General features: G+C 40.9%; 1 protein-coding gene across 12 annotated transcripts in view; it reads right to left on the bottom strand.

The window, feature by feature from the left end:
- Positions 1-25,796, bottom strand: part of LOC143651822 (mitogen-activated protein kinase kinase kinase 9-like) — a 105,197-nt gene that overhangs the window by 57,885 nt on the left and 21,516 nt on the right. For 2 of the 12 annotated variants that reach the window (XR_013160236.1, XM_077122637.1), the window contains exon 5: positions 2,049-2,112. The exons of 9 other annotated variants lie outside the window; for them this stretch is intronic. Coding sequence is in view for 2 of the 3 variants with exons in the window: in XM_077122637.1 (XP_076978752.1) it covers positions 2,049-2,112 (64 nt within the window). In the remaining variant the exon portion in view is untranslated. Of the gene's footprint in view, positions 1-2,048; positions 2,113-4,477; positions 4,613-25,796 lie in introns of all 12 variants that reach the window. One more of the 12 variants, XM_077122641.1, reaches the window with a different exon arrangement.

Below are 25,796 nucleotides of genomic sequence, written 5' to 3'. Positions count from 1 at the left end.
TAAAACCTAGAATATAAACTATTATCACTAGTTCCCCTTTGCGGAACTGAAGTGAGGTGGCAGTTGGAGGCTAAGGCTTGAGAGGACTTAATGTCATTAACCAGAGACCCACACTGAAAAAGCAGGACGTTTCTTTCAATAAAGGAGCCACAACAACACTTCAATGGCTGAAACTTAAATTTTCCCCAATGAAATGCTCCACTATCAAGAATCATTCTTGACTAAAATAAAATATAGCAAAAAAGGAACTCAGAAGTAAAAAAATACATATATGTGTGTGTGTGCGTGTGCGTGTGTGCATGTGCTATGGGGAAAGCTGAGCAGGCAGGTAGAGGACAGAAAAAGAAAGAACAGAGACAAGATATGAATAAAACACTTATGAACTTTTCATAAAACTTGCCCTCCATCCCAAAGAGAATGTCAAAATGTCCATGAAAGTGGAAAGGAGATACACAGGAAGACGATTAGCACCTGGAAAAGTGTTCCAGGGTAGCAGCATCATGGGATTGAGAAAGCCTTCCTGACCAAAAGGGAAATGAGACAAAATGAAGTTTTAGTGGCTGAGAGATTTCAAACAGTAGAGAGGTTATCCTGGAGGTTATTCTTAGGCATTATGTAGATATCCCTTTTTAGTTTATGGTGTATTGGAGTGGCTGGAGGGAAGTACCTGAAACCACTGAGCTGTGTTCCAGAAGCGCTGATTCTTGAAGACGACTGTATAACTAAACAACTTTTACAATATGACTGTTTGACTATGAAAACCTTGTGTCTCATTGCTCCTTTTATCCAGGGTATGGACAGATGAGTGAAAAAATAAGGTTAAAATAAATAAATAATGGGGGATGGGGGAATAAAAGATAAAAACTTGGGTAGATTGACCTACTTGTGGTCAATGTGAGGGAGGTAGAAGGGGTATGGAATGTGTGCGCTTTTTCTTTTTCTTTTTCTTTCTTTTTCTGGAGTGATGCAAATGTCCTAGAAATGATTAGGGTGATCACCAATGTGATGATAATGTGAGTCACTGATGGTACACTATGTATGGACTGCATGTGTCTGAAGATTCCTCAATTAAAAAAAAAAAGATAATACAGAAAATGTAAAGCCAAAATAAAAAAACTTACAAGGTGGGTACCAATAGTTGTTGAATAATTGCTGAGTCAATGAATGAATGAACTAGAAATAGGAAGAAGAGATAGAAGATAATTTTCTAAATGCAAACTTTATGTAAACAGGTTCATCATAATTTCTACCAAGAGGGTAGTGCGACAGACACTGTGGGCCTCCACGGACAGAAGGTGGGAAGACCTGGGCAAACCCCAACCCCAAGCCCAGACATCCAGGTGGCCAGGCCCTGGGAGCACAGACACTGTCCAGCATTCACTTAGGTATCACAGAAAACTCTATGGCAGAAGGCAGGCTACTATTACACAGAACTACCTCACAGGCTGGCTTTGATTAGCAACCAGATTTATGGGAAAGGAAACTCTATTCTTTTTAAGTTTATTGAAATGCCAACTGTATGAAACTAGTTTCAGAATTAAAAACTTACATATAATTGACATAAGATGGTTCAAAATGTTACATTAAATAATGCACTTTAATACCTACATTGTTAATTTATGAAGAAATGCTTAGAGGAGATGAGATCTAGACATGATGCTAACACAAGGCAACATGTAATAATCAACATAGAAACTGATCAAGTGTGTTGAAAATAACTCAAAACCATCAAAGAATACTTTTAGTCAGGATTATCAGAAAAATCTGGTAAACTATTTAGAACAAGCCAATTATAAACAAAAAACTTTCAAGCGTATTGAACTTTATTGTTAATTTTAGGGTACTTTTGGTTCTTTAAAATTTTAAATGATTCTACTTTTTTCACTTGTTTTTCATAATGTATAAATAAGCCATTTGGTATATGAGATATACAACCTTTGTAAGCAATCTCAGGTTTGGTAAGTACAGTCCTAGAAGAGTTTACATACTTAAGGATACCAAGATTCATTCTTTTATATCATAAATATAACTTTCAGAAGAAATTCTACCTTTCTCTCATCCATTGGACTGTCATTTACATGGACCACAGGTCCTGGGTGAGATTTAGATGACCTAAAAGGGAAAAAAGTTAGTTAGACTTTTTTTCTCAAAAATTTCAATACAACTAAATGAGAGTAAATAGATGGGAAATAAAGATGTCTGTATAAAGGATACAAACATTTCAGTAAGTAATACCTTGATATGGATCAGAGCAGGAAGAGGAAAAAAGATGGAAATAACTTGCCAGCAAAATTTGCAATTACAGACCTCCTGTGTAAGAAAGACTCTTGGATTTAGTCAAAGCATTCCATACCCCAGAAACCGGTACCCAGAAGAGTTCTCCAAGCTGAGGTTTCTACACGACTGTCAGTGTTGGCCTCATGCCGCCTGTTCTAGTTTGCTAGCTGCAAGAATGAAACGCAACAGAGATGGATTGGCTTTTAACAAAAGGGGATTTATTTTGTTAGTTCTTCAGAGGAAAGGCAGCTAACTTTCCACTGAGGTTCTTTCTTATGTGGGAAGGCACAGGATGGTTTCTGTTGGCCTTCTCTCCAGGCCTCTGAGTTCCAACAACTTTCCCCAGGGTGATTTCTTTCTGCATCTCCAAAGGCCTAGGCTGAGCTGCGAGTGCTGAGATGAGGTATGCTGAGCTGCTTTGGCTGTGCTACATTGCGCTCTCTCATTTAAGCAGCAGCCAATTAAGTCAAAAGTCATTCATTGCAGTAGGCACGCTTCCTAGCCAACTGCAGATGTAAGCAGCAACAGATGAGATTCACATACTAATGGCTCACATCCACAGCAACAAAACTAGGTGCCTTTCACCTGGCTAAGTTGACAACTGAATCTAACTACCACATGTCCACCCCTCGTCAACTTGGCAATAACAAGCATCACCTTAAACAGGTGCAAAAAATTCTCTTCTGGCTGTGGACGTGTGAATCCCAAAACAAGTTATCTGATGCCAATATGCAAAGGAGGACAGTCACAGGATCAGAGAAACTGGAAGGAAAACCCGCATGGCAAACACCATTGGATTTCAAAGTCTGAAAGTCATTTACCCTTCATCTTTAGAAACTGGCAATCCCACCCTTTCCAAGGGCCTATGCAGTGGCCCACCTCTTTCCAAATCAACCTCAGGGAACATCAAGGAGACCACATTTTTCTTGGCTCCACTCTCTCCAGGCATCAGGGCCACCCCTGGGCTTTCTGCCATTTCTGGGCCACATGCTGAACCCCACCATGTGGCGGCAGCCAGGCTCTCCCCAGTCCCCCAAGGAGCATGTTCTACCTTCTCCAAGGCCTGAGGCTGCACGACTCTTCCACTGCAACAAGGTGGGAGACTCATCCTCACCCTTTAGGGTAAACTCACCCTCTCCATGTATATGGGTGTGTCCACTCTCCAGGCTGAGGTTTCTTGGCTTCAGATCAAGCTTCCACGGTTCTTACTCTGCAAACTCCAATCTCTCCCTTTTGTGTCCACCTTTGTCCAGAGTGGCAGTGGTTCCATTTACACCAACAGTCTCTTCAAGGACTCCAGGACTTCTTCATTCTCTTCACAGTTCCTCCAAATCTTCCCCTTAGCCATCCAAAACACCATTCCAACATATCTGGTATTTGCAAACTGCAGCAGCACTCCACTCTCAGATACCAAAATCTGTTCTAGTTTGCTAGCTGCCAGAATGCAATACACTGGAAACAGAATGGCTTTCAAAAGGGGGAATTTAATCAGTTGCCAGTTTACAGTTCTAAGGCTGAGAAAATGTCCCAATTAAAACAAGTCTATAGAAATATCCAATCTAAGGCATCCATCCAGGGAAAGCTATCTTGTCTCAAGAAGGCCGATGAAGTTCAGGGCTTCTCTCTCAAGTGAGAAGGCACATGGCGAACATAGTCAGGACTTCTTGACTAGAAGGGCACATGGTGGACACGGCGTCATCTGCTAGCTTTCTCTCCTGGCTTCTGGTTTCATGAAGCTCACGGGGAGGCGTTTTCCTTCTTCATCTCCAAAGGTCTCTGGCTGGTGGACTCTCTGCTTCATGGTGCTGTAGCATTCTCTACTCTCTCTCTGAATCTCTTTCTCCAAAATGTTTCCTCTTTTATAGGACTCCAGCAAAGCAATCAAGACCCACCCAAATGGGTGGAGACATGTCGTCACCTAATCCAGCTTAACAACCACTCTTGACTAAATCACATCATCCAGGGAGATGATCTGATTACAGTTTCAAACATACAGTATTGAATACAGATTATTCTACCTTTATGAATGTGTACAGCATGTTCTGGTTCACACTCATGTGAAAACACGCACTGTGGTGTGCACGGGGTCCCTGCAGGTGTATGCACAAAGCACTCAAATCTGCAAACTGCCAACTGGGTGTGCACAGGGGAGCAGGAGGCCAAGGGGGCCCAGGCACTCTTGGGCAGGTGGGGGACTCACAGCTCGATGGCTTTGTTCCACATGATGACGTGGCCAGACAGCAAGAAGGCCTCCATGTTCATGATTGGGACGCTGCCTCATCTGGCACCTATATACAGCCACCTACTCTGGAACGGCAGATGGAAAAACGTCACCCTGCCAGAGGAAAAACCCAAAAGGCAATGAGAGAAAAGGTGCACAGGTTTCAGGAGATGTGTGAGAGGATCCCTCGCACATGTACTTCCAGAAAAGCAAGGAGGGTGGGCTGCCACCCTCCATGCCCCTCCCCACAGGGGCGAGAACACACAAACACGTGGGCTGGGGCAGGAGGAGGCAAGGGTCAGGAATCAGGAGCAGTCTTGGGGTGCCAAGCACATCCTTGGTGGTCCAGCCATGTGCCCTTCCAAGCCACCATGAGTATCACTGGCCCCATCACCATCCCCACCTGGGCTCAGGCTGCTTCCAGGCAGAATGCTCCTGACCCCTGGCTTTCACCTGGCTTTCAGTCCACAGGCCAACTCTCACGGGCCTGGAGGAGTGGCCGGATCTACTTCCTGGCCTGTAGGCACAGGCTCTCTGCTCCAGTCCTCTAGAATGTTCCCCTGGGGTCAACTAGGGGAGAGCACAGCCCTCTACAGGGTTCACCTGGGAGTCAACTACGGGTTAGCAGAGCCCTCTACAGTGTCCACTGGGGAGTCAACCATGGGTTAGCATAGCCCTCTACAGTGTCCATGAGGGAGTCAACCATTTGTTGGCAGCACCCTCTACAGTGTCCACCGGAGAGTCAGCTACAGGTGAGTGGATGCTACGATCTCAAGCACTTAGTGAGAAGACATCAACACCCCTGAACGTACAGGAAGAGTACTGAGGGCTTAAAGGGTAATTAAAGAATAACGGAGAAGGCTTCCATATAAAAATTAAAACTAAGAAGACAATTCCACTGAATATTTAAAGAGACAGCATATTAGAACACTTAAGACTATGCGTGTCTGTATTTATAGCTCCATAGTGACAGAAAACATAGATTTATGGGTTATGTAATGACTCTAAGAACATGACCCACGATGAAATCTAGCAATTTTCAGGAAGAAGCCATGAAACAAATGGCACTGAACATTTAGCCATTACAGTAGCTTCAAGCTCTGTATACCAGAAAACATGTTCTTAAATTTCATCCATTCCTGCAGGTGTGAATTCTTACAGATACAACCTTTTGATGAGCTTACTTCAACTAAGGTATGGCCCAGCTCAATCAGGATGGATCATAATCTTACTACGGAAGGCCTTATAGGGAAGGTCAGAGAGAGAAAAAGATACAGGAACAGCCAGAAGGAAGTACGGGAATCCAGAAGAGAAGGCAGAGGCCAGAGAAAGCTGCATGTACACTGTCACATGACAGAGATGACAAGGACCAATCATGCTGGCAGCCATACCCCAACTGCCACTGTCTTTGGGAGGGAAGCATCACCTTGATGACCCCTTGATTTGGACCTGCCCCAGGGCCCTGGACATATGTGGGAAAGACAAGGATGGAGAGGGATCTCGGCATATATAGGAGAGACTCAAAGATGAAGAGAGCCCTCAGCACACAGACAAGAAACTCGAGGATGAAGAAGGACCATATCACATGTAGGAGACATACGAGGATGGAGAGGGACCTCAGCACACACAGGAGACACACGAGGATGGAGAGGGACCTCGGTACATAGAGGAGACACACGAAGATGGAGAGGGACCTCAGTATATGGAGGAGACACACGAGGATGGAAGGGGACCTCGGTAAATGTAGGAGACCCAAGAAGATGGAGGGGGACCTCGGTATGTGTAGGAGACACATGAGGACGGAGAGGGACCTCAGCACATGTAGAAGACACGAGGATGGAGAGAGACCTCAGCACACGAAGGAGACACATGAGGATGGAGAGGGTCCTTGTCAAATGTAGACGCACAGGAGGATGGTGAGGGACCTTGTCAAATGTAGAAGCACACAAGGATGGAGAGGGAGCCCCTACAGCTGCTTCAGGGGTTGAATCTACTGCTCTGTGGATAGGGAAGAAAAGCAGGCAGCAGGGGTTTATACGCAGCACCTGGTCTCCGGGGTGCAGCGATACGTCCACTTGCAGGGCCCAGCACCTCCCAGACAGTGATGCCCTGCATTACACCTTGCATGCCTGAACCATCTGAGTGCTTTCCGTTTCTGCACTGAACCCTGACTAACACAGCAAGGAGCCACACCAGTCCTGAAAGTCTCTGGAGACCAAAAAATACCCACTGATGATGATCTGAAGCTAGACCAGGTCAACCTTCCCCAACTGACCATCCCTGGCCCACACCCAGCGAGGCCTGAGCCGGCAGCCTGCATCATGACTGCCACAGAGCCCACCGCAAAGCCCCCTGCCCTGGCAATGCAGCAAATTGCCAATAATACTCCAGCTCTGCTCCTGTGGGTGCCCATGTTAACCCTTTACATAAGACACAGCCCTTTTCTGATTAATCTTTAAAACTTCATAGAAAATTTCATTACATTCATATGACAGAATATTTTCTGTCATGTAATGAAATTACTATACTATCGCTTTTTTAAAGGGATAGTATAGTAAATTAAAACTGTATTTTAATTTACCAACATGCTGACCTTGCTCAGTTATAACTTCCATATCCCAGAACGTATCACTATTTTCAGGGACCAAAAACTTAGTCAAAGTTTATAAAATGAATGAATGGTCAAGGAAATAGGAAAAAATAATGAAAATTTACTGAACATAGACATATACTAAAACTAACAACAGAGTCAGTTGAAAGCACTTTGTAAGTCTGTTCTAAGAATGTCCTTTTGATTTATCATCCCGTATATCTTTTCTGATAAACGGTTGCAGCTACTTTAGAAAAATCTTCATTGTTATCACTATTTACAGTCAAACAGTACAATATAAATGTTTCACAAAATTAGCTTTAGAGATCTTTGAAAGTTGTTTTGAACTACATTAATTTACTATTTCCTTATTAATTACATCTCAATTTTTATAAAACATTTAAAAGGTTTTAGAAATTTGTCCAAATAAACCTCAATGGTCACCTTTCTTGTGAAATGACACCTCAATATGCAGCATGGTAACTATGGAGAAACCGTACAGCAGAAAGTGAAAGAGTGACCATCAAATACATCAAATGCAGAAATAATGAGTAGCACATGGAAAAAATCTCGTGTAGAGGATTTCTTATAGTTCTGCATTTAATCGGCTTGCTTTGGGGATGAAGATGTCAGGTGTTTGCTTGTTTTTGCATGGGACCTGGGAATCAAACCCGGGTCTCCAGCATGGCAGGTCAGAATTCTGCCACTCAGCCACCGTCGCACCACCTGATGTCAGGTGTTTTTAAACAACACGTGCATGATAAAAGTAATCTGGTCCTCATGAGGAACTGTACTCATTTTCTGTAAGACATCTCATTATCTTTCCCCATTTTTACACAAGATTTTTATCTTTTATTATACTTTATACAATATAAATACTTTCCAGTATATGGCTTATATCATTTTTATTCAAAGTCTTTTTTGTCTATAAGTACATATACACAAATATGATCCTCTTTATGCACTGATTTACATCTAATTTTAATTCTAATTTTAAATTGTTTTATTAGTCTTATTTTTTATTCTATGCTTATCACCTCTGCCTCAAAATCTGTTCTCTTCACAAGTCATATTAACAACTTAGAACTTATCCTCAACTATTTTTCTTCATGTTCATAAAATAAGTAAGGCATGAAGAATATTTGGGGAAAGGAGTCCTTGCTTTTTTAAAGGGATAGTATACAGGTCATTCTCAGCCTTTTATTCTCACCAGCAGTATCTGATGGATGGGGTGTGTCCTTCACCTTCACAGCACTCTTACTTTTAGGCACCTCAGCCACTCTCTTACTAGTCCTTTGTGTGTGCTGTTTAAGCCCTCTAGTCCCTTGTCTTACAGAAACTGCCCACATCATATTCTCCCAAGTTGGTCTGTTTTCTGTGGTTGTTTCACATTTAGGTCTCTCACTCCTTTGCAATTTGTTTTTGTAACGAGGTAGGGACTGTATTCCGTATTTAGGTGACAGCCTTGTTTAGTGCGTGCTTTACTGATTGCAAGGCCACCTCTCTCCTCTATCAGACCAGGCTCTAACTCTCCACAAGCATGTTGTTTCTGGACACCTTATACCGTTTTTTAAGTCCATTTTTCTTCTGCTTATAATTACTAAACCATAATACAGCATTGCTACAGCTTTATAGCTACAGAAATCATTTTATTTTCCTTCTCCAAAATTGTCTTGGACTATTCTGGAACTTTCTTTTTCCATACGAATTTTAGGATCAACTTATTAAGTCTCATGAACAACCCTGTAACAATTTTCATTAGAATAGCACTGAATTTACATATGAATTTGTGGGAAACTGATAGATTTTAGTACTTTACTATTCCTTCCGATGAAGTTTTCCATTTGTTTAGGTCTTCTTTTATTCCTTCAATAATGTTTTAATATTTTCTCCGTATAAATACTACACTTATTGGCCACTCTTACTTCTAGGAATATTGTAGTCTTTGTTACCATTATGTGTACATTTTTTCCTAACTTTTTCCTGCCATTTTCAAACTTAATGTGCCATTATGCTATATCTCTCATAAACTACTTAACAGCTGTACACTGTTGTTTTTAAATCCAGCTTGAAAAATCTTAAAATTTTGGTAGGCAAATTTTATCCATTTACAATTATCTAGATTATTGGAGATAATGAACTGATTTCTGCCATCTGGTTGAGTCATTTCTTTCCTTCCCATCATTTTGTCTCTTTCCCAACCTCTATAGATTCAATTTCTTCCTTTTTGCTCCTCTAATGGTTCTAATGTCAAAGGTTTTCTACTCTTTTAGTGGTTACCTCCACACTCCTAAGATACATACTCATTAAAACTTTCTAAAAAATTATTCAATACTGCTCTCTGTTTATAAGATTATTTTAGTTATTCTCAAAGAAATGTCCAAACATCTTATCTTCTTTTTTTTTTTTGTCATAAGCAGGCTCTGGGAATTGAACCTGGGTCTCCAGCATGGAAGGCAAGAATTCTATCACTGAGCCTGCACCCTCCTCTCATGTTTTTTAGGTGCATGGTCCAGGAATCAAACCCGGGTCTCCCACAGGGAAGGGGAGCATGCATTCTACCACTGAACTGCCCATGCACCCCCTAACCATCTTATCTTTAAATCACAAATATACTGTTTGCCATATTTTGCAGTCAGCAGTCAACCACACTGTTGGGCCAACACTGCATGGATTATACTTATCACATCTGAATTCACTTTTCCTCATGCACGAGCATACCTTTAGTAGTTCTCTGAGCAAGCAACTTTAGATGGTAAAATTGCATTCTTTGTATGTCTGAATATGTCCTTTACTATATGCTCAATATTAAATGATAATGAGTTGTAAACAGAATTCTTCCAAACATCATACTGGAGCTCAAGAGTCTTCCAGCATCTATTATGTTAAGGGCAACCTGCTGTCAGATTAATTTGTCCTTAAGTTGTCAAGCCAGGCAAGGGTACGTCTACCATGCTAATATGTACTTCTAACAACTTCACATATAATAATCCTTCAGTTCTGGTGAACTGTCAGTCTCACTATTTCTTTAGACACTTTCCCTCAAACACTCCCTCAAGTCTCTATTCCTAGAACATCTATTAACTGTTTTTCTATCTTCTATTCTTATTCTTTCTGCTGCACTCAGAATGTATCCTCCAAAACTTGCTACTAATTCACCAATTCTCTTGTCAATTCTGTCTGATCTAGTGGTTATCAAATCTATTCAGTTCATCTCAAATGATTACATTATCCATTTCCAGGCTTGCTAACTGGTGTTACGCAGTTTCATACTTCATGCATGCATGCATATGGGTATATTTGTTAGTTTTTGTTTTATACTACCTTGCTGCCTAGGAGCACATAAGTTTGCAATAAATAAAATTCAATCTAAGTTGAATGATTATGTTAACACAAATACCAAAAGGATGTCAATAAAAATTATTATTACTACAAGTTTATCAAGGTAGCCAGATAAAGAATCATTGTAAGAAAGAACCAACTGCATATTCACCAGGAATAGTTAGAAAATGAATTCTACAAAGAAACAATTTTTAAGTCTGTCTTAAAAAAAAGGACATAGTAATAATTTAAAAAAACTAAAAGAAGAAAAATTTAAAATCTTCTTGAAATATACTAATGAAGGCATAAATAAATGGTGAAGTATACCATGTTCATAAATCAAAAGAAAGCCACAGTGCCGCGAGGACCTAAACTCTGGACCACGCTGATCGAAGTGGACGCATTTCCAATCTGAGTGACGGGAACTATTCTCTCAGTGGAACCAGACTATGCCTTCATCCCACAGGCCCTCGGCGGGCCAAGCCGTGTGCGGGGTTCTGGCTGTCGGTCCAGGGCTGTGACCAAGCAGCCTGCTCAGTCTGTTGGGTGCTCACAGACCCCAACTTCAGACAGACGAACACAGGACACAGAGAAAGGAGCATTCCTCAAGAAGGGTGATGCCCAGGCCAGGGCCACCAGCTGGGAGAGGGTGGAGACGGGCACGCCCCCAGCAACAGCAGAACACAGTCTTCTCTGCTGTGCAAAGGCGCTCCAGGAGTGACAACGTGGCAAGTCACATGTCTCATAAAATTAGAAAATTCAAAAATCACATACAGTTATCTGCTCCGACCACAATGGAATGAAGCTAGAAACCAGTAACACAGGGAGAAATGGAAAACTCACAAATATGTGGAAATTAAAAACATACTGTTAAACACCAATGGGTCTAAGAAGAAATCATGGAAAAATGAGGAAATATCTGGAGGTAAATGAAAATGAAAATACAACATACCAAAACTAAGGGACACGGCAAAGGCAGTGCTGAGAGGGCAGTTTATAGTTTTACTCACATTAAAAAAAGGAGGAAAATCCCAAATCGGAGACCTAACCTCAAAACTGGATAATCAAGAAAAAAAATAACTAAACCCAAAGTAAGCAGAAAGAAAGAAAAAAAAAGATGAGAGCAGAGATAAAGAAACAGAGAATAGAAAAACAGAGAATCAACAAAACCAAACACTGGTTCTTTGAGGAGAGCAATGAAATTGACAAATCTTTAGCTAGACTGACAAAGAAAAAGGCAGAGACAAATTACTGAAATCAGAAATGGAAAGGGGAACATTACTACCAACCCCACAGAAATAAAAAGGACTACTGTGGACAACTGTATACCTAGAAATTAGATAACTTAGATGAAGAAGTCAAATCCCTAGACACCTACAGACTTCCCTCGCTGACTTGAGGAGAAGAAGCATAAGGTCTCAGCAAATCAGTAACTAGTGGGAAAGCAAGTGTGCCTTTACTTCCTTGGCTGGCCAAGCAAGCACCATACAGTGGGTTGAAGTCAACAACAGGAATTCATTAATTCTTTGATTTGAGGCTAAAAGAAAGCCCAAATCAAGGCATCATCACAGTGATGCTTTCTTCCCAAAGACTGGTGCTTTGGGCTGGATGCCGGTGGCCCTTGGTCCTGGGCCCTGTGTCACCTGGCAGTGCACGAGGTGGCCTCTCTCTTCTATTCCAGGTTCCAGTGACCTTCAGCTGCTTGCTTCCAGTGACCTTCAGCTGCTTGCTTCCTCAGGCTTTCTCTTTCTTCACCTGCATTTCATTCTGCTTATAAAGGACTCCAGTAAGAGAATTAAGACTCATACTGATCAAAGTGGGCCACACTCAAACTGAAATAATCTCATAAAAAGGACCTACTTACAATGAGTTCATATATCAACAGATTCAAAATTTTAAGGATATGATTTTCTGGGTTAGATACAGCTTCAAGCCACCACAATCAGTCATCAAAAACCTCCCAACAAAGAAACCCAGGAGTATAGATGGTTTCACAGTTGAATTTAAACAAATACCCAGGCAAAATACCATTAATACTACTCAAATGCTTCTAAAAACACTAAGTCATTCTATGAGACCAACATCACCCTCATACCAAAGCTAAAGCCTGATAAACGTATCAAAAGAAAGAAAACTACAATTCCATATCCTTATGAACACATGCAAAAATTCACAACAAATTACTTGCAAATTGAATCCAACAGCACATGAAAAGAATTATACACTGTGATCAGGTAGGTTTTATCCCAGGTATGCAAGGGTGGTTTTACACAAGAAAATCAATTAGCATGATATACCACATTAGTAATACGAAGTGGAAAAATCAAATGATCTTCTCAATTGACTCAGAAAAAGCATCTGACAAAATACAGCATCCTTTCTTGATAAAATCACTTAGAAAAAGAGGAATAGAAAGAAATGTCCTGAACATGATAAAGGGCATATATGAAAAACCCACAAGGATCATACTCACTAGTGAAAACAAAGCTACAAGAACTAAGTAGCGAATTCAGCAAAGTGGAAGGGTACACAGTCAGCACCCCAAAATTAGTAGTGTTTCTCTACTAATTTTATGAATGAATTTCCAGTAATGAAAACTGGAAGAAAAAAATCTTGTTCATAATAGCAACAAAAATAATCAAATATTTAGTAATAAATCTAACCAAGGATGTAAAGGACTTATACATAAAAAACTATAAAACATTAAGAAATCAATGAAGACCTAAATAAATGGAAGGACATTTCATGTTCACAGTTTAAAAGACTAAATATATTGTTAAGATGTCAATTCTACCCAAAGTCATTTACAGATTCAACACAATTCCAATCAAAATTACAACTGCCTTATTTGAAGAAATGGAAAAGCCAATCATTAAATTAATATGGAAAGGTAAAGGGCTCTGAACGGCCAAAGCCATGTTGGAAAAGAAGAACAAAGTTGGAGGACTCACATTTCCTGATCTTAAAATTAATACAAAGTCACAACAATCAAACAGCATGGTACTGATGCAAGGACAGACATAGAAACCAATGGTCTCAAACTGAGAGCTTGGAAATCATCCTTACATCTACAGTCAATGAATTTTTGACAAGGATGCCAGGCTCACTCAACTGGACTTCAACAAATGGTGTTGGAAAAACTGGATGTCCATATGCAAAAATAGAAAAGGAGGACCCCTACCTCACATCATATGCAAAAATCAACTAAAAATGGATCAAAGACCTTAAAAAGAGCTAGACCTTCCTGAAGAAAATATAAGGAAGCATCTTCATGGTCTTGTATTAGAAAAAAAGAAATTCTAAAATTCAACAACAAAAAGACATACAACCCAATTAAAGAATGGACAAATGACTAGAATAGTGTCCGTCACTGACGAATGAATAAACAAAATGTGATCTACACTTATGATGGAATATTATTCAGCTGTAAGAAGGAATAAAGTCCTGATGCATGTGACAACATGAATGAACCCTGAGGACATTATGCAGAGTGAAATGAGCCAGGCACAAAAGGACAAATAGTGTATGATATCACTAAAATGAAATCATTAGAATAAGCAAATTCCTAGAGTCAGAAACTAGACTACAGGTTACCAGGGACCAGGGTGGGGATAAGGAAGGGAGACATAATGCTTAATTGCTACAGAGTTTCTGTTTGGGGTGACTGAGAATTTTTGGAAATGGATAGTGGTGACGGTAGCACAACTTTGTGAATGTCATTAACATCACTGTAATATATATTTGAATGTGGATTGAAGGAGAAATTTTAGGTTCCTAGAACAAAAATTCAGAAAATAAAAAGAAAGGACTATAGCACATAAAAAACAATGAACCCTAATGTAAAATTACAAAAGTCTTCTCTCATCAATTGTAACAAATATACTACACCAATGCAAGGTGCTATGAAAATGGTGATATATGGAAACTCTGTATTTTATGCATTATTTTTCTATGAACCTACAATTTATCTTAATAAATAAACAAAAAGAAAAGAAACAAATCTATACATCGACAGGAAAATGCGACCTACAGTCCAAATAAAAGACTGTCAAAAGATGATCCTGAGACAACTCAGATGTTGCAATTACCAGACAAGGACATTAAAGCAGCTATTAGATATATGTTAATTGGCTTAGGAGATAAATATGATTATGATGATTGAGAATCTCAGCGGTGTCAAGGAAATTGTGGAGCTAGCCTGGAGCCTGAGTGCTGTCATCAGTGCAGACAGCTGTGGGAGAAGCCCTTAGCAAGGCTGAGCTGATGGGCAGGGTCTTCTTGGAGAGCAGCTGGGCCTGCCTGCAGGTCTCTGAACCTCGGGAAGCAGAGGCACTGTGCTGTCAAGAAGGTGGGATGGGTCCTGAGAAGGGGGGACAGGTCCCCATGGATCTCTCTGTCCCCTATTGCTCATCTCTAGACACGGTGCACCCACCTTAAGTGTATAGCACAACAGCATGCAAAAGTCCCAGCCTGACACCCCTGAAGGTCAGCACAGCCATACGCAATAAACAGTTAAAGCAACTGAAAAAGAGATCAGTCCTCAATGAGAGTTAAAAACAAAGCCAATCTGGCTGGGTCTAAGGTAAATCAGAATACAAGGTAAAAGATGTGTACATACTCTAGACCTTCATCTAACATATGAAACAAAAGGCAGAGTTTATAATGTCTAGAACCTAAATTGTCTGTGACACATAATCTGAATCAACCTGTCTGGATAGCTCATTTAATCACTCCAAACTCCTGGAGTCCAGAATGGAAATGAGGCCCTGTAATTCTGTGTAGCTTACTATAACACTAGGATACATCTCAGACTGTGGTGGGCTGATAATCAGAGTACTAGTCGAGTCCTTTAAGGGTCCAAAGGGGGAAAAAATACCTACATATATATATATGTACATATATATATGTACTGTTTAGAAAGAATACACCCGCTGTCCTTTTTCACTATGTCTGTCATCAAATTCACCCCATTGCCCTGAATTTTTTTATTTCTAAGCAAATTAAATTTTAACTCAAGACACTATTTAAAAAGAAAAAGAAGTAAAACAGACATTAATAAATAAGATAAATCTATGAACTCCTTCTTTAAAGAGATAACTAGACAAATCATATTAATAAAAATGAGGCTCACTAAAATAAAATAAAATGAGGAGTGAATAAAAAAATAAATATAAGTATAATATAAGTGCGATATAGTAAGTATAATAATATAAGTATAATGCAATTAAGCATAGTTTGTATAAAATTAAATATAAGCACTCAAGAATACAATGGAGAGATGAATTTATTTCTCCCTGAAGAGAGCATCTCCATCTGGAAAGCATTGGCAGGGAAGCAGAGGCAATTTTCCAACAAGTGAAGGACAGGGCCCAGGGACGAGCAAACCTGTGGGACACCTGGGAGCAGCGCGGCGACGGCATGGAGACCTGCCAGTGGGGACCTGCCACCACCCCGGGGACACGCCCCAGGATGCAGGAGCCCTGTGGAAAAAGTGCTGTGCTTTTTGTTTGTGAGTGGAAATGCGATTTTCAAGACGTTGCGACAAGTTCCCTCATTTGAAGTTACCGCGATCACTCCTAATTCCCCACCAGGCCTTTCTTTTACTGAGCATACACAGTGAGGGATAACACAAGAACCTGAATTTGTGCAAAAGAGCCCCTACTCTGAGGAGCCCTTGTGAACTGACGCAAACCAACACAGACTTGATTGTCCACCAAGCTTGTTCTACTTTAATTTAATCACTTCATTCTTACTAAATGTAAAGAGAATTTGGAAAAAAAAAGAAAGAAATACAAGCCTCTAATCTCAATGATATTTTGGATCACAAAACTAATTCAAGAAGCTGGAAAAGCTAAAGGATTAATAAACATGGATGCATGGATGGAACTGAATATATTTAAGAATTGTATACAAAAAAGAACTAGTTTTAAAAAGTTTAAGAATACTCTCAAAAATTCAGGAAACAGATAATTATTAATTTTTCCTTCTGTTTTGGAAACAACAAAAAAGAGGTGAAGGAAGGAAGGGAGGGGAGGAAGGGGACATAAAGGTTACTCAATTTATTATATGAAGGAAGCATATCCGATACCAAAATTGACAGTAACGAAAAAAGTTATATTCAGAGGTAAAAGCCCTCAAAAATATAAACAGAGATCCAGATTCTGGATTCCCACAGTGCCTGCCCCTCCTGGATCCTCCCAGCCACTGCCCACTGCCCAGTTCCAGCTGTCCCCTGCGTCTGGGGTCAGGAATAGCAGCACCCCATCCTCAGGTGCTAACACCTGCAACTGCTTTACATCTCTACAGTAACAAGTTACCATGTCATGGAAGTACAGTTAGGGGAACTACTTAACTTGTCCTAACAGAAGAAAAGATGTCTGCATTTATTCATTCTCTTGTCCTTATTCTTTCCTTTGGGCCCTAGCTCACTCTGCTCCTGGCAGAGATCCAAGCGATCTCTGGACGCCTGAGAAGCTGGTATATGGCTACACCAGACTCCTCAAACGTCCCTTCCTATGCTCAGGTCAGAATTTCTTAGTTACTGCTCACAATTTCATGCCAGGAAGTTATCCATCTTTTACACTTTTTGGGGGGCATCAAATCATAACTACCATTCCTGTGGACATTCAGAGAATAATTTTTTCTTTTGAAATTTTGTCTATGTACCTAGTTCTCAACCTGGAACCTCCAGGCTGCTGGTCATTTCCTTTGTGGAGGATGATAAGGTCAATGGTAAAGGAACCCCAGGAGGTCTGGGTACTGGGGTGGGGGGTGGGGATTGGGGGAAGGGGCCACCCACCAAGGTTCCCCTCCCATCGATGCCTGTGCATGGCTCCTTAGCCAGCTTCCAGAGAAAAGCATTTAGCCAAGATGATGCAACTACACAGAAACTCTGATGTTAGCTCTAATTTGTTCCAATATTATGACTGATTTTTTTTTAATATGTGCAGTGAATTAATTTAGAACCTTTGGGGAAACGATATTTGGCCAAGTCCTTTTACATTGGCTAACCAAGTCTGTGTTCAGTCCCTATATATAAACATTGAGCAGATTATAAGCCTTATATGCAAAACGTAGTATTTCAGTAATAGTCTAAGTCTATGTTACTCACAAACTAAGAGTATAATGGGCTAACCGAATTTTTGTTTCCACATTAATTGATTTATGTTACTGAGAACATCGGAGGCTAGGGCAGCAGGCACTTCCTGCAGCACCTTTTTGACACCAAGTTTCCCACTACCGGACTGGTTTCTGGATATATTACCCAATTTTTCAAACACCTTTTTCCTTAAGGTCATTTTAGACATTAGTGCTCCACTGATAATTATGCTAGAAAGAAATTCTGATCATTAATGAATGTCATATATTATACTTCATAACCACTACTTTAGAATGCACTAATGCTTATTTTATTCTCTAAATCATCAAATGAAGCAGTGACATATAAACTATAAACTGGATTGTTAGAATCAAGAAAAACTACGTATCTGTAGAAATACATTAATTTCAATAAGGCTTAGTTATTCCGGTGTTTAACATACTCAGGTTGGGGGGAGGGGGCAGAATTTTTCTTGATCCCTGGGAATAAATAACATTTATGTAAATGTGTTTTATAATCAATAAAGAGCTATACAATTAAGAGAGATAATCATTAATAATACTATTAGGTCCTAAATTAAGGATGCCTACACAAATAATTTATTTCCCAGTCTTTAAAATGCTTCAAGTATTATTCTTTAAAAACTGTCATTCAAAACTTTAAATGTTGAGAATCCTGGGTATGCTAACTCAGGGTGATGAAAAAGACTGGTGGGTAAGTGGAACTGGGAGGAACTCGGGATGCCTGCAGGTGGCCTGGGGAATTCCTGGCAGGGACTCCCTGACAGCAGCCACATGCCAATCAAGAAGGGCACTTGGGGAATGTTTTCCCTCACCGTCAAGGTAGGCTTAGGACTGCTTCTGTTTCAGTCTGCTGGTTGGTTTTAGCCTATTTTATCTTCCTGTGAGCATAAAACTTCTTTGGTGCACTAATGTGCCCCCTAACAGCTCCCACACCCACCAAGTGTCAGAACGCAGGGCTGGGAGCTGGTGGAGCTGATGGGACGCCACAACGTGCAGTCTGGGGTGCACTGCCGCACTCCCTGACAGCTCCCTACCCTGAGCTGGTGGAGCGCCACACTCTGAGCTGCCCACAATGTGAGCAGATTTGACCTAACAGTCAGGATCCCTGGCTCTAAGGAGGCTCCTTGTTCAATAAGTTCACTGCAGACACTGCTTATGTCAATTCTTTGGCTCAGTTACTGTGGTATTGCAAGTTACAAAATCACTACTTAAAGGAAACCAATACTTTTAAAAACAAGACCCCCACCCCCACCAAGGAGAGTTCTTCCTGCTGTACCCTATCCTAAGCGCTTTACATGCACTTATTTTATGCATATTAACTTTACCGTGTGCCCCCTGGGGTTTGGTAAGATGAGGAATGTCCATCTTACAGGTGACCACTCTGGAGTGGCTGCATTGTGGCCAAGGGCCTGCCTCCAGCCTGGCCCTCCAAGCCACTGACTCCTGGGGTGGAGAAAGGTCTTGTGGGCCTGGCTACAGGCCAAGGAGGACACTCACCAGTTAGTGCTACCTTCCACTTAAATGCATGCTACAGAAAGGGAAGTGCGCATCTACTGAGAACAAACGCCTTCTGGGGATCTAGGGAGCTACCCGTCCAGGGCCCTAGTGAGCCCCTGAGCAGCTGTGACAGGCTGGCACACAAAGGTGTGCAACAATCACCTCCATTCATTTTCACAGGTAAGATGAAGACCACAGCCCTTGGAGAGAAAAGAGTCTGTAGGTGGGGAGTGGGGAGCCAGCACACAAGGCAATGAAGTAACTTGTCCAAGGTCAGTGCTAATCCAAAACCTGAGGCTCCATTTTTTTCTTAAATATAGTGAGGGTGAAATGATATCAAAACATCCATACTACAAAGAGGTCCTACCCAATGGGAGAAAATGCTTGGAAACCACATATCCAATAAGAGTTTAGTATCCAGAATATATAAAGAAATCCTACAACTCAACGTTAAGAAAACAAACAGCCTAATTAAAAAATGGACAAAATGCTCGAATAGACATTTCTCCAAAGAGGATACATACAAATGTCGAAAAAGCACATGAGAAGATGCTCAACATCATTAGCTATTAGGGAAATGCAAACAAAAACCACAATTAGGTATCATTTCACACCCACTAGAATGGCTACCATGAAAAATCAGAGAACTTAAGTGTTGGGGAGAATGTGGAGAAATAGGAAAATTCATTTATTGCTGACGGGAATGTAAAAAAATGGTGCTACTGCTGTAGAAGACAGTTGGGCAGTTGCTCAGAAGCTAAATATAGAATGATCCTATGATCTGGCAATCCCACTTCTTGGTATATACCAAGTATATACATCAATACTGGTATATACATCAATCCGAAGAACTCAAAACAGAGACTCAAACTGATAGTTTCACACCAATGTTCACAGGGACATTATTCCCAACTGCCAAAAGACAGAAGCAACCCAAGTGTCCATCAACTGATGACTGGATAAATAAAATACGGTACATCATGTGATGGAATACTACCCAACCGTAAGAGGGAATGAAGTCCTGATGTGCAGACCCACACGGATGAACCTTGAGGACTTACTGTCTAGTGCAAGAAGCCAGGCACAAAAGGACAAACATTGTACAATCTCACTGATACGAACTAATTATAATAAGAAACTCAAAGATCTCCAATCCAGATTGGAGAGTACCAGGTGACTGTACAGAATTTCCACTTAGCTTGACTGTAATGGCTTGGAAACAGATGGCGATGATGGCAGCACATTATTGTACATGTAATTAACAGCACTCCATATACAGGTGAATGTGGTTAAAAGGGGAAACTTGAGGCCACATATGCTACGGAGTAACGATTAAAAGTATAGGACTGTATAACACAGAAAATCCAATTGTAGACAATGGACTACAGCTAAGAGTACAAGAATGCTGTTTGATTCATGAACTGTAACAAATATATGACAGTAATACAAGGCGTTAATAATAGGGTGGTAATACTGGAAAAATATACCTACTATAAACTATGGAAGATAGTTAATAGTACTATTTTGGTAATTTTTCATCAATTACAACAAAGGTAATTAAAGTATTTAAAAAAGGAGCACAATCAAAAAATAAATACTATCATCAATTGCAATAAATGTTCCACATCAATACAAGGGGTTGGTCATAGGGTGGCTGGTGTCCAGGAACCCTGTATTTTACGCATGATTGGTCTTTAAAACCCCAACTTCTCTAATAAAAATTTTAAAGAAAGAGAGAGAGAAAGAGGAGCAGGGAAGAGAGAGTGATGGGAGAACAGGAGTGTAGGGGACTAAGACAAAGAATGGCAGCTGGAGAAGACAAGTAGTGGAGAGGGGTTTTGTCCTGCTTTAAGACAAGAAAAGGGGGAAATTGCTGGAGGGAGACCCAACTGCTGGAGGCAAAACTCCAGGAAGACTGCACATTTCTGCACAGCAGGGGTCCCCCAAGCAAAGGCATTTATAGCAATTTAAAAATGTTTCTAGAGCAGACATTCCACAACATCCACAGAGAGACCAGCAGTGAAGATAAAGACTGTCCTGCTTCTCCCCAGAATTTGCTAATATTCTAAAACGAAGATAAGGTTCTTCCTCTCCTGAGGTCACTAGATCATCTACTTAAAATGAGAGTTCCCCAATTTGGGGTTCCTCTACTGTGAGGGGCCCCCTGCACATGCAGGCACCATCTGGCGATCACCACACTACACGGGGCACTGCTCTGGCTGCTGCACCTACTTTAAGTAACAATCTGTCTGTGTCTAACTCAAAGTTCTCATGTGTGTGTGTGTATGTGTGTGTGTATACATGTGCATGCAGATGTCCGTACATGTGTATGCAGATGTGTGTACATGTGCACACGTGTAAAATTGTGGCAGACTAATTCAATTGTTAATTTGTAAGTAAGGTAATATCGCAGATCCTTACTAGTTTCTGACTTAACCCATTTAAAACAAACAAGAACACAATTAAAGATGGTGAAATAAGTCATTTCTGCAAACAATTAGCATGAATGAAAGAAAGGACTGCTGATCTTGATCTACACTGCACCTGACTTCAAGCAGAGGTGGAAAGTTTCTTGCAGTGCACAAAAGGTCGACAAATTCAGAGAAGGAGCTAGAGTGAAACTGCAGTTGTAACTCTAATTAATATATAGTCTTTGAATAAAATATATAAATGAATAAATAGGTAAAGAAATCATTTTTAAAATCAGGAACTGAGACGCTTCAGGGCTCCGTTCCCCCAACAGAAGCTTTGAGCAACCAGCAAGAAGTGCAGAAAGACCTGTCTCCAGAAAACAGCTAAACGACTGTGGTCACAGGATGAGCACTGAATCGAGAAGTCTACTTCAAACCAGAGGCCTTGGTGGTGGCCTGGCCAGCCCCTTGACCCCTCTCCCCTGGTCCTGGCTCCACAGGAACAGAGAGACTATGGCATGCACTCTGGGAGAATGTATGTCTATCTGATGGTGGTCTGTGGGACTGGCCGTCTGTCCCAGAACCTGCTCACCCAACTCTCTTACAGGACGCTGCAGGAAAGCAGTCAAGTGCTGCCTGGGGGAGGGGACTGCTGCTGTAGGACACAGCAGGGCCCAGGACTGCTGGGAACTGTTTCCTAGAACAAAGGGGGCATTCGTGTCCCTGTAAACAGGGGACTTCCTAGCACCATGTGTGCATGCAAGCCTGAGACTCATGAGCAGAAAGGACCAAGGAGGCCCTACAACTTGGTCTGGAGCTATATTCTAAACTCAGCATGTGGATAAGCCCTGAAAGACAGCACACACAGGTCAACCTGCAAAGGCTGGGGAATGTGTTACCTGTTTTTCCCTTTTTTTTCGGGTTCACTACAGGCAATCAAGGAAAGCTCTGCCATAACATTAGATGTGTACAAACTTAATGAACAGAGATAATATTCAAAGAAATAAAGGCTGAAAACTTTGCAAATTTAACAAAAGACATGAATATGTATATGCAAAATATTGAATGAATTCCAAACAGGATAAACCCAAACAGATCCATGGCACAACATATTAAAATTAAATTGTGAAATGTCAGACATAAAGTCAGAACTGTGAAAGCCACAAGAGAGACGCAACATGTCGCATACAAGGGAGCCTCAAAAGACTGTGCTGATTTCTCATTGGAAGTCATGAAGGCAAGGAGGCAGTGGAATGATATATTTAAAGGGCAGAAAGCAAAAAATTAGCAAGCAAGAATTCTTTACCTTATAAAACCATCTTTCAAAAATGAGGGTGACATAAAGAATACCTAGGGTTTTATATGAGATTCTAAAAGGTTTCATGCACTAGGATTACTTTCAGAAACCTACAACTTCCAGATGGGTCCCTAGGCCAGATAAGTCCTAAACTGCAGAGGAGCCAGCCTCTCCAGAGCATCAACTAGTTCCATCCCTGTACCCTGTATTATCCACAACCACTTCCAACATGAAAAAGTTTCAATGGGCATAGTCCAAATACCCCTAAAGAGTGGGAGGAAGATCCAAAGAGAAGGTGGAGTTATTTAGAGAAGGTCAGGTTTAACAAATGAGTATGACTCCTGAGTCATAATACTGATATTTATTTTAGACTCTAGTGTCTTGGAGCAGATGGCAGTAAAAACCTAAAATTATGACTTGTAGCCCATACTAAAATCTGAAATTTGTTCTACAACTAATTGCTGCAGTATGCGTTGAAGTTGATTGATTTTTCCTTCTATGTTATTCTTTACACAAAAAAGTCGACTGTGACGATGAATGCAGTTACATATGACACTCAGCACCGTGCACTTTGGATGATTACATGGTATGTGAATATATATCAATAAAATTGCATTAAAATTTTTGAAAAATGTGAGAGTGAGATTAAGACATTCCCAAATAAAGAAAAGCTGAAGAAGTTTGTCCCCACTAAGCCAGCCCTACAAGAAATGCTCTTTTAGCTTCCTACCTGCCCAAACAAACACCATTTGGGTTACACACTGGGAACCTCTGGATCACATGTCCTTAAGACAATTCTGGCCCTGGACCCTGGAATCCCCTGTCCCCAGGCTCCTCCCTCCCCTGGCTCCCTCCTACCCAGGCTCCTTCCTTTCCAGTCTCCTCCCACCCTGGGCTCTTTCCTCCCTAGGCTCCTCCCTTTCTGGGCTCCTCTGTCCCCAGGCTCCTTTCTCTCTGGACAGTGTGCCCAGTGGCCTCCCCTGGCCGACCTCTTCTCTTCAGTGTCCCACAGACTCTAGCCTCTGCAGGCACCCTCCTGCCTTCTCTCCCTGTGACTTTCCCCATGAGGCCTCTGGTCAAAGCACAGGACGCATCCTGAGCCAGCTGGGCCACACCTTCATTGAGGTGGCCTCATCAGAATCTCCTATTGACAATGGGCACACACTGCATGAGCAGACTACATTGGAGAACATGTTTTTCTGGGTGCATAGGGCCCGAGCCACCCCATATGCTCAACAGGGTTCTACAGGCTGAAAGGAAAGGACAACAGACAAGAGCTAGAAGCTGCCTGAAGAAGCAGAGATCTCTGGTGGGGCAACAATGTGTTTTGCCTGTAACACATTGTAATGATAGGACTTTTGTAATTTTGGCTTGGAACTTCACTTTTTATCTCCCTCAGGATCTAAAAGGCAGGTGAATAGAATACAATGATAATTCAGTGGTTTGGGACTCAATCCACACGTTATAAATGTAACATGAGACAAGAACTACATAAAGATGGGGGGGCTGGAGGGGTATAGCAACATAGTTTGCATTTACTACTGAAGTTGGTGTCAAAGGAAACAAGACTGTTATTGATTAAGGACATTAAAGTTAAGCCCTAGTAACTACAAACAAACCATCAGAGAAAATCAAGCTCAGGGAGACAGAAATTAGAGTTCAGGTTGCAGGGGCAGGGGGTGGGGTGGAGGGTGGGACAGGGAGGTAAGGCACAGCATAAAGGCAGGGCAAGAAACAAGAAAAGAAGGACTGAAAAATTCTCCTCTGTTAAACAAAACCTAAGGTAGAGGTCCACAAAAAGCTGAACTGAATGTCAAAGAACAGACAGACAACAAAATTCATCCAGCAAGAAAACCCTAGGTAAAAGAAGTGAAAACAATCTCCAGAATAAACTAATTAAGGTAATTAAATGCCTAGATGCCAGGAAAAAATAACAAATCACACTAGGAAAACTGAACATATGGCCCAGTCAAAGGAACAAACCAACAATTCAAATGAGATACAGGAATTGAAACAATTAATTCAGAATATATGAACAGACATCGAAACCTCATCAAAAATCAAATCAATGAATTGACGGAGGATATAAGAAAGGCAAGGGATGAACAAAAAGAAGAAATCGAAGTTCTGAAAAAGCATATCACAGAACTTATGGGAATGAAAGGCACAGTAGAAGAGATGAAAAATTAATGGAAAACTACAATGGTAGATTTCAAGAGGCAGAACATAGGATTAGTGAACTGGAGGGCGGAACATCTGAAATCTGACAAGCAAAAGAAAATATAGGGAAAAAATGGAAAAATATGAGAAAGGACTCAGGGAACTGAATGACAATATGAAGTGCACGAATATATGTGTTGTGGGTGTCCCTGAAGGAGAAGGGAAGGGGAAAGGAGGAGAAAAACTAATGGAGGAAACGATCACTGAAAACTTCCCAACTCTTATGAAAGACTTAAAATTACAGATCCAAGAAGTGCAGCGTACCCCAAAGAGAATAGATCCAAACAACCATACTCCAAGACACTTACTAATCAGAATGTCAGAGGTCAAAGAGAAAGAGAGAATCTTGGAAGGAGCAAGAGAAAAGCAATCCATCACAATCAAGGGAAGCCCAATAAGACTATGTGTAAATTTCTCAGTAGAAACCATGGTGGCAAGAAGACAGTGGGATGATATATTTAAATTACTAAAAGAGAAAAACTGCCAACCAAGAATTCTATATCCAGCAAAATTGTTCTTCAAAAATGAGGGAGAAATTAAAATGTTTTCAGGAAAAACATCACTGAGAGAATTTGTGACCAAGAGACCAGCTCTGCAAGAAATACTAAAGGGAGCAGTAGAGATAGATATGAAAAGACAGAAGAGAGAGGTGTGGAGAAGAGTGGAGAAAGGAAGACTGTGAGTAAAGATGAAAAGAAGGAAAATTAGGTAGGACATATAAAATCCAAAAGGCAAAATGGTAGAAAAAAGGACTACCCATACAGTAATAACACTAAATATCAATGGATTAAACTCCCCAATGAAAACACATAGACTGGCAGAATGGATTAAAAAACTGGA

The sequence above is a fragment of the Tamandua tetradactyla genome, chromosome 12, assembly GCF_023851605.1.
Source record: "Tamandua tetradactyla isolate mTamTet1 chromosome 12, mTamTet1.pri, whole genome shotgun sequence".
In the NCBI taxonomy this organism is placed as follows: Eukaryota; Metazoa; Chordata; class Mammalia; order Pilosa; family Myrmecophagidae; genus Tamandua; species Tamandua tetradactyla.
Note: the sequence above shows the minus strand (reverse complement) of the source record. Positions and strands in the feature narration are given on the sequence as shown.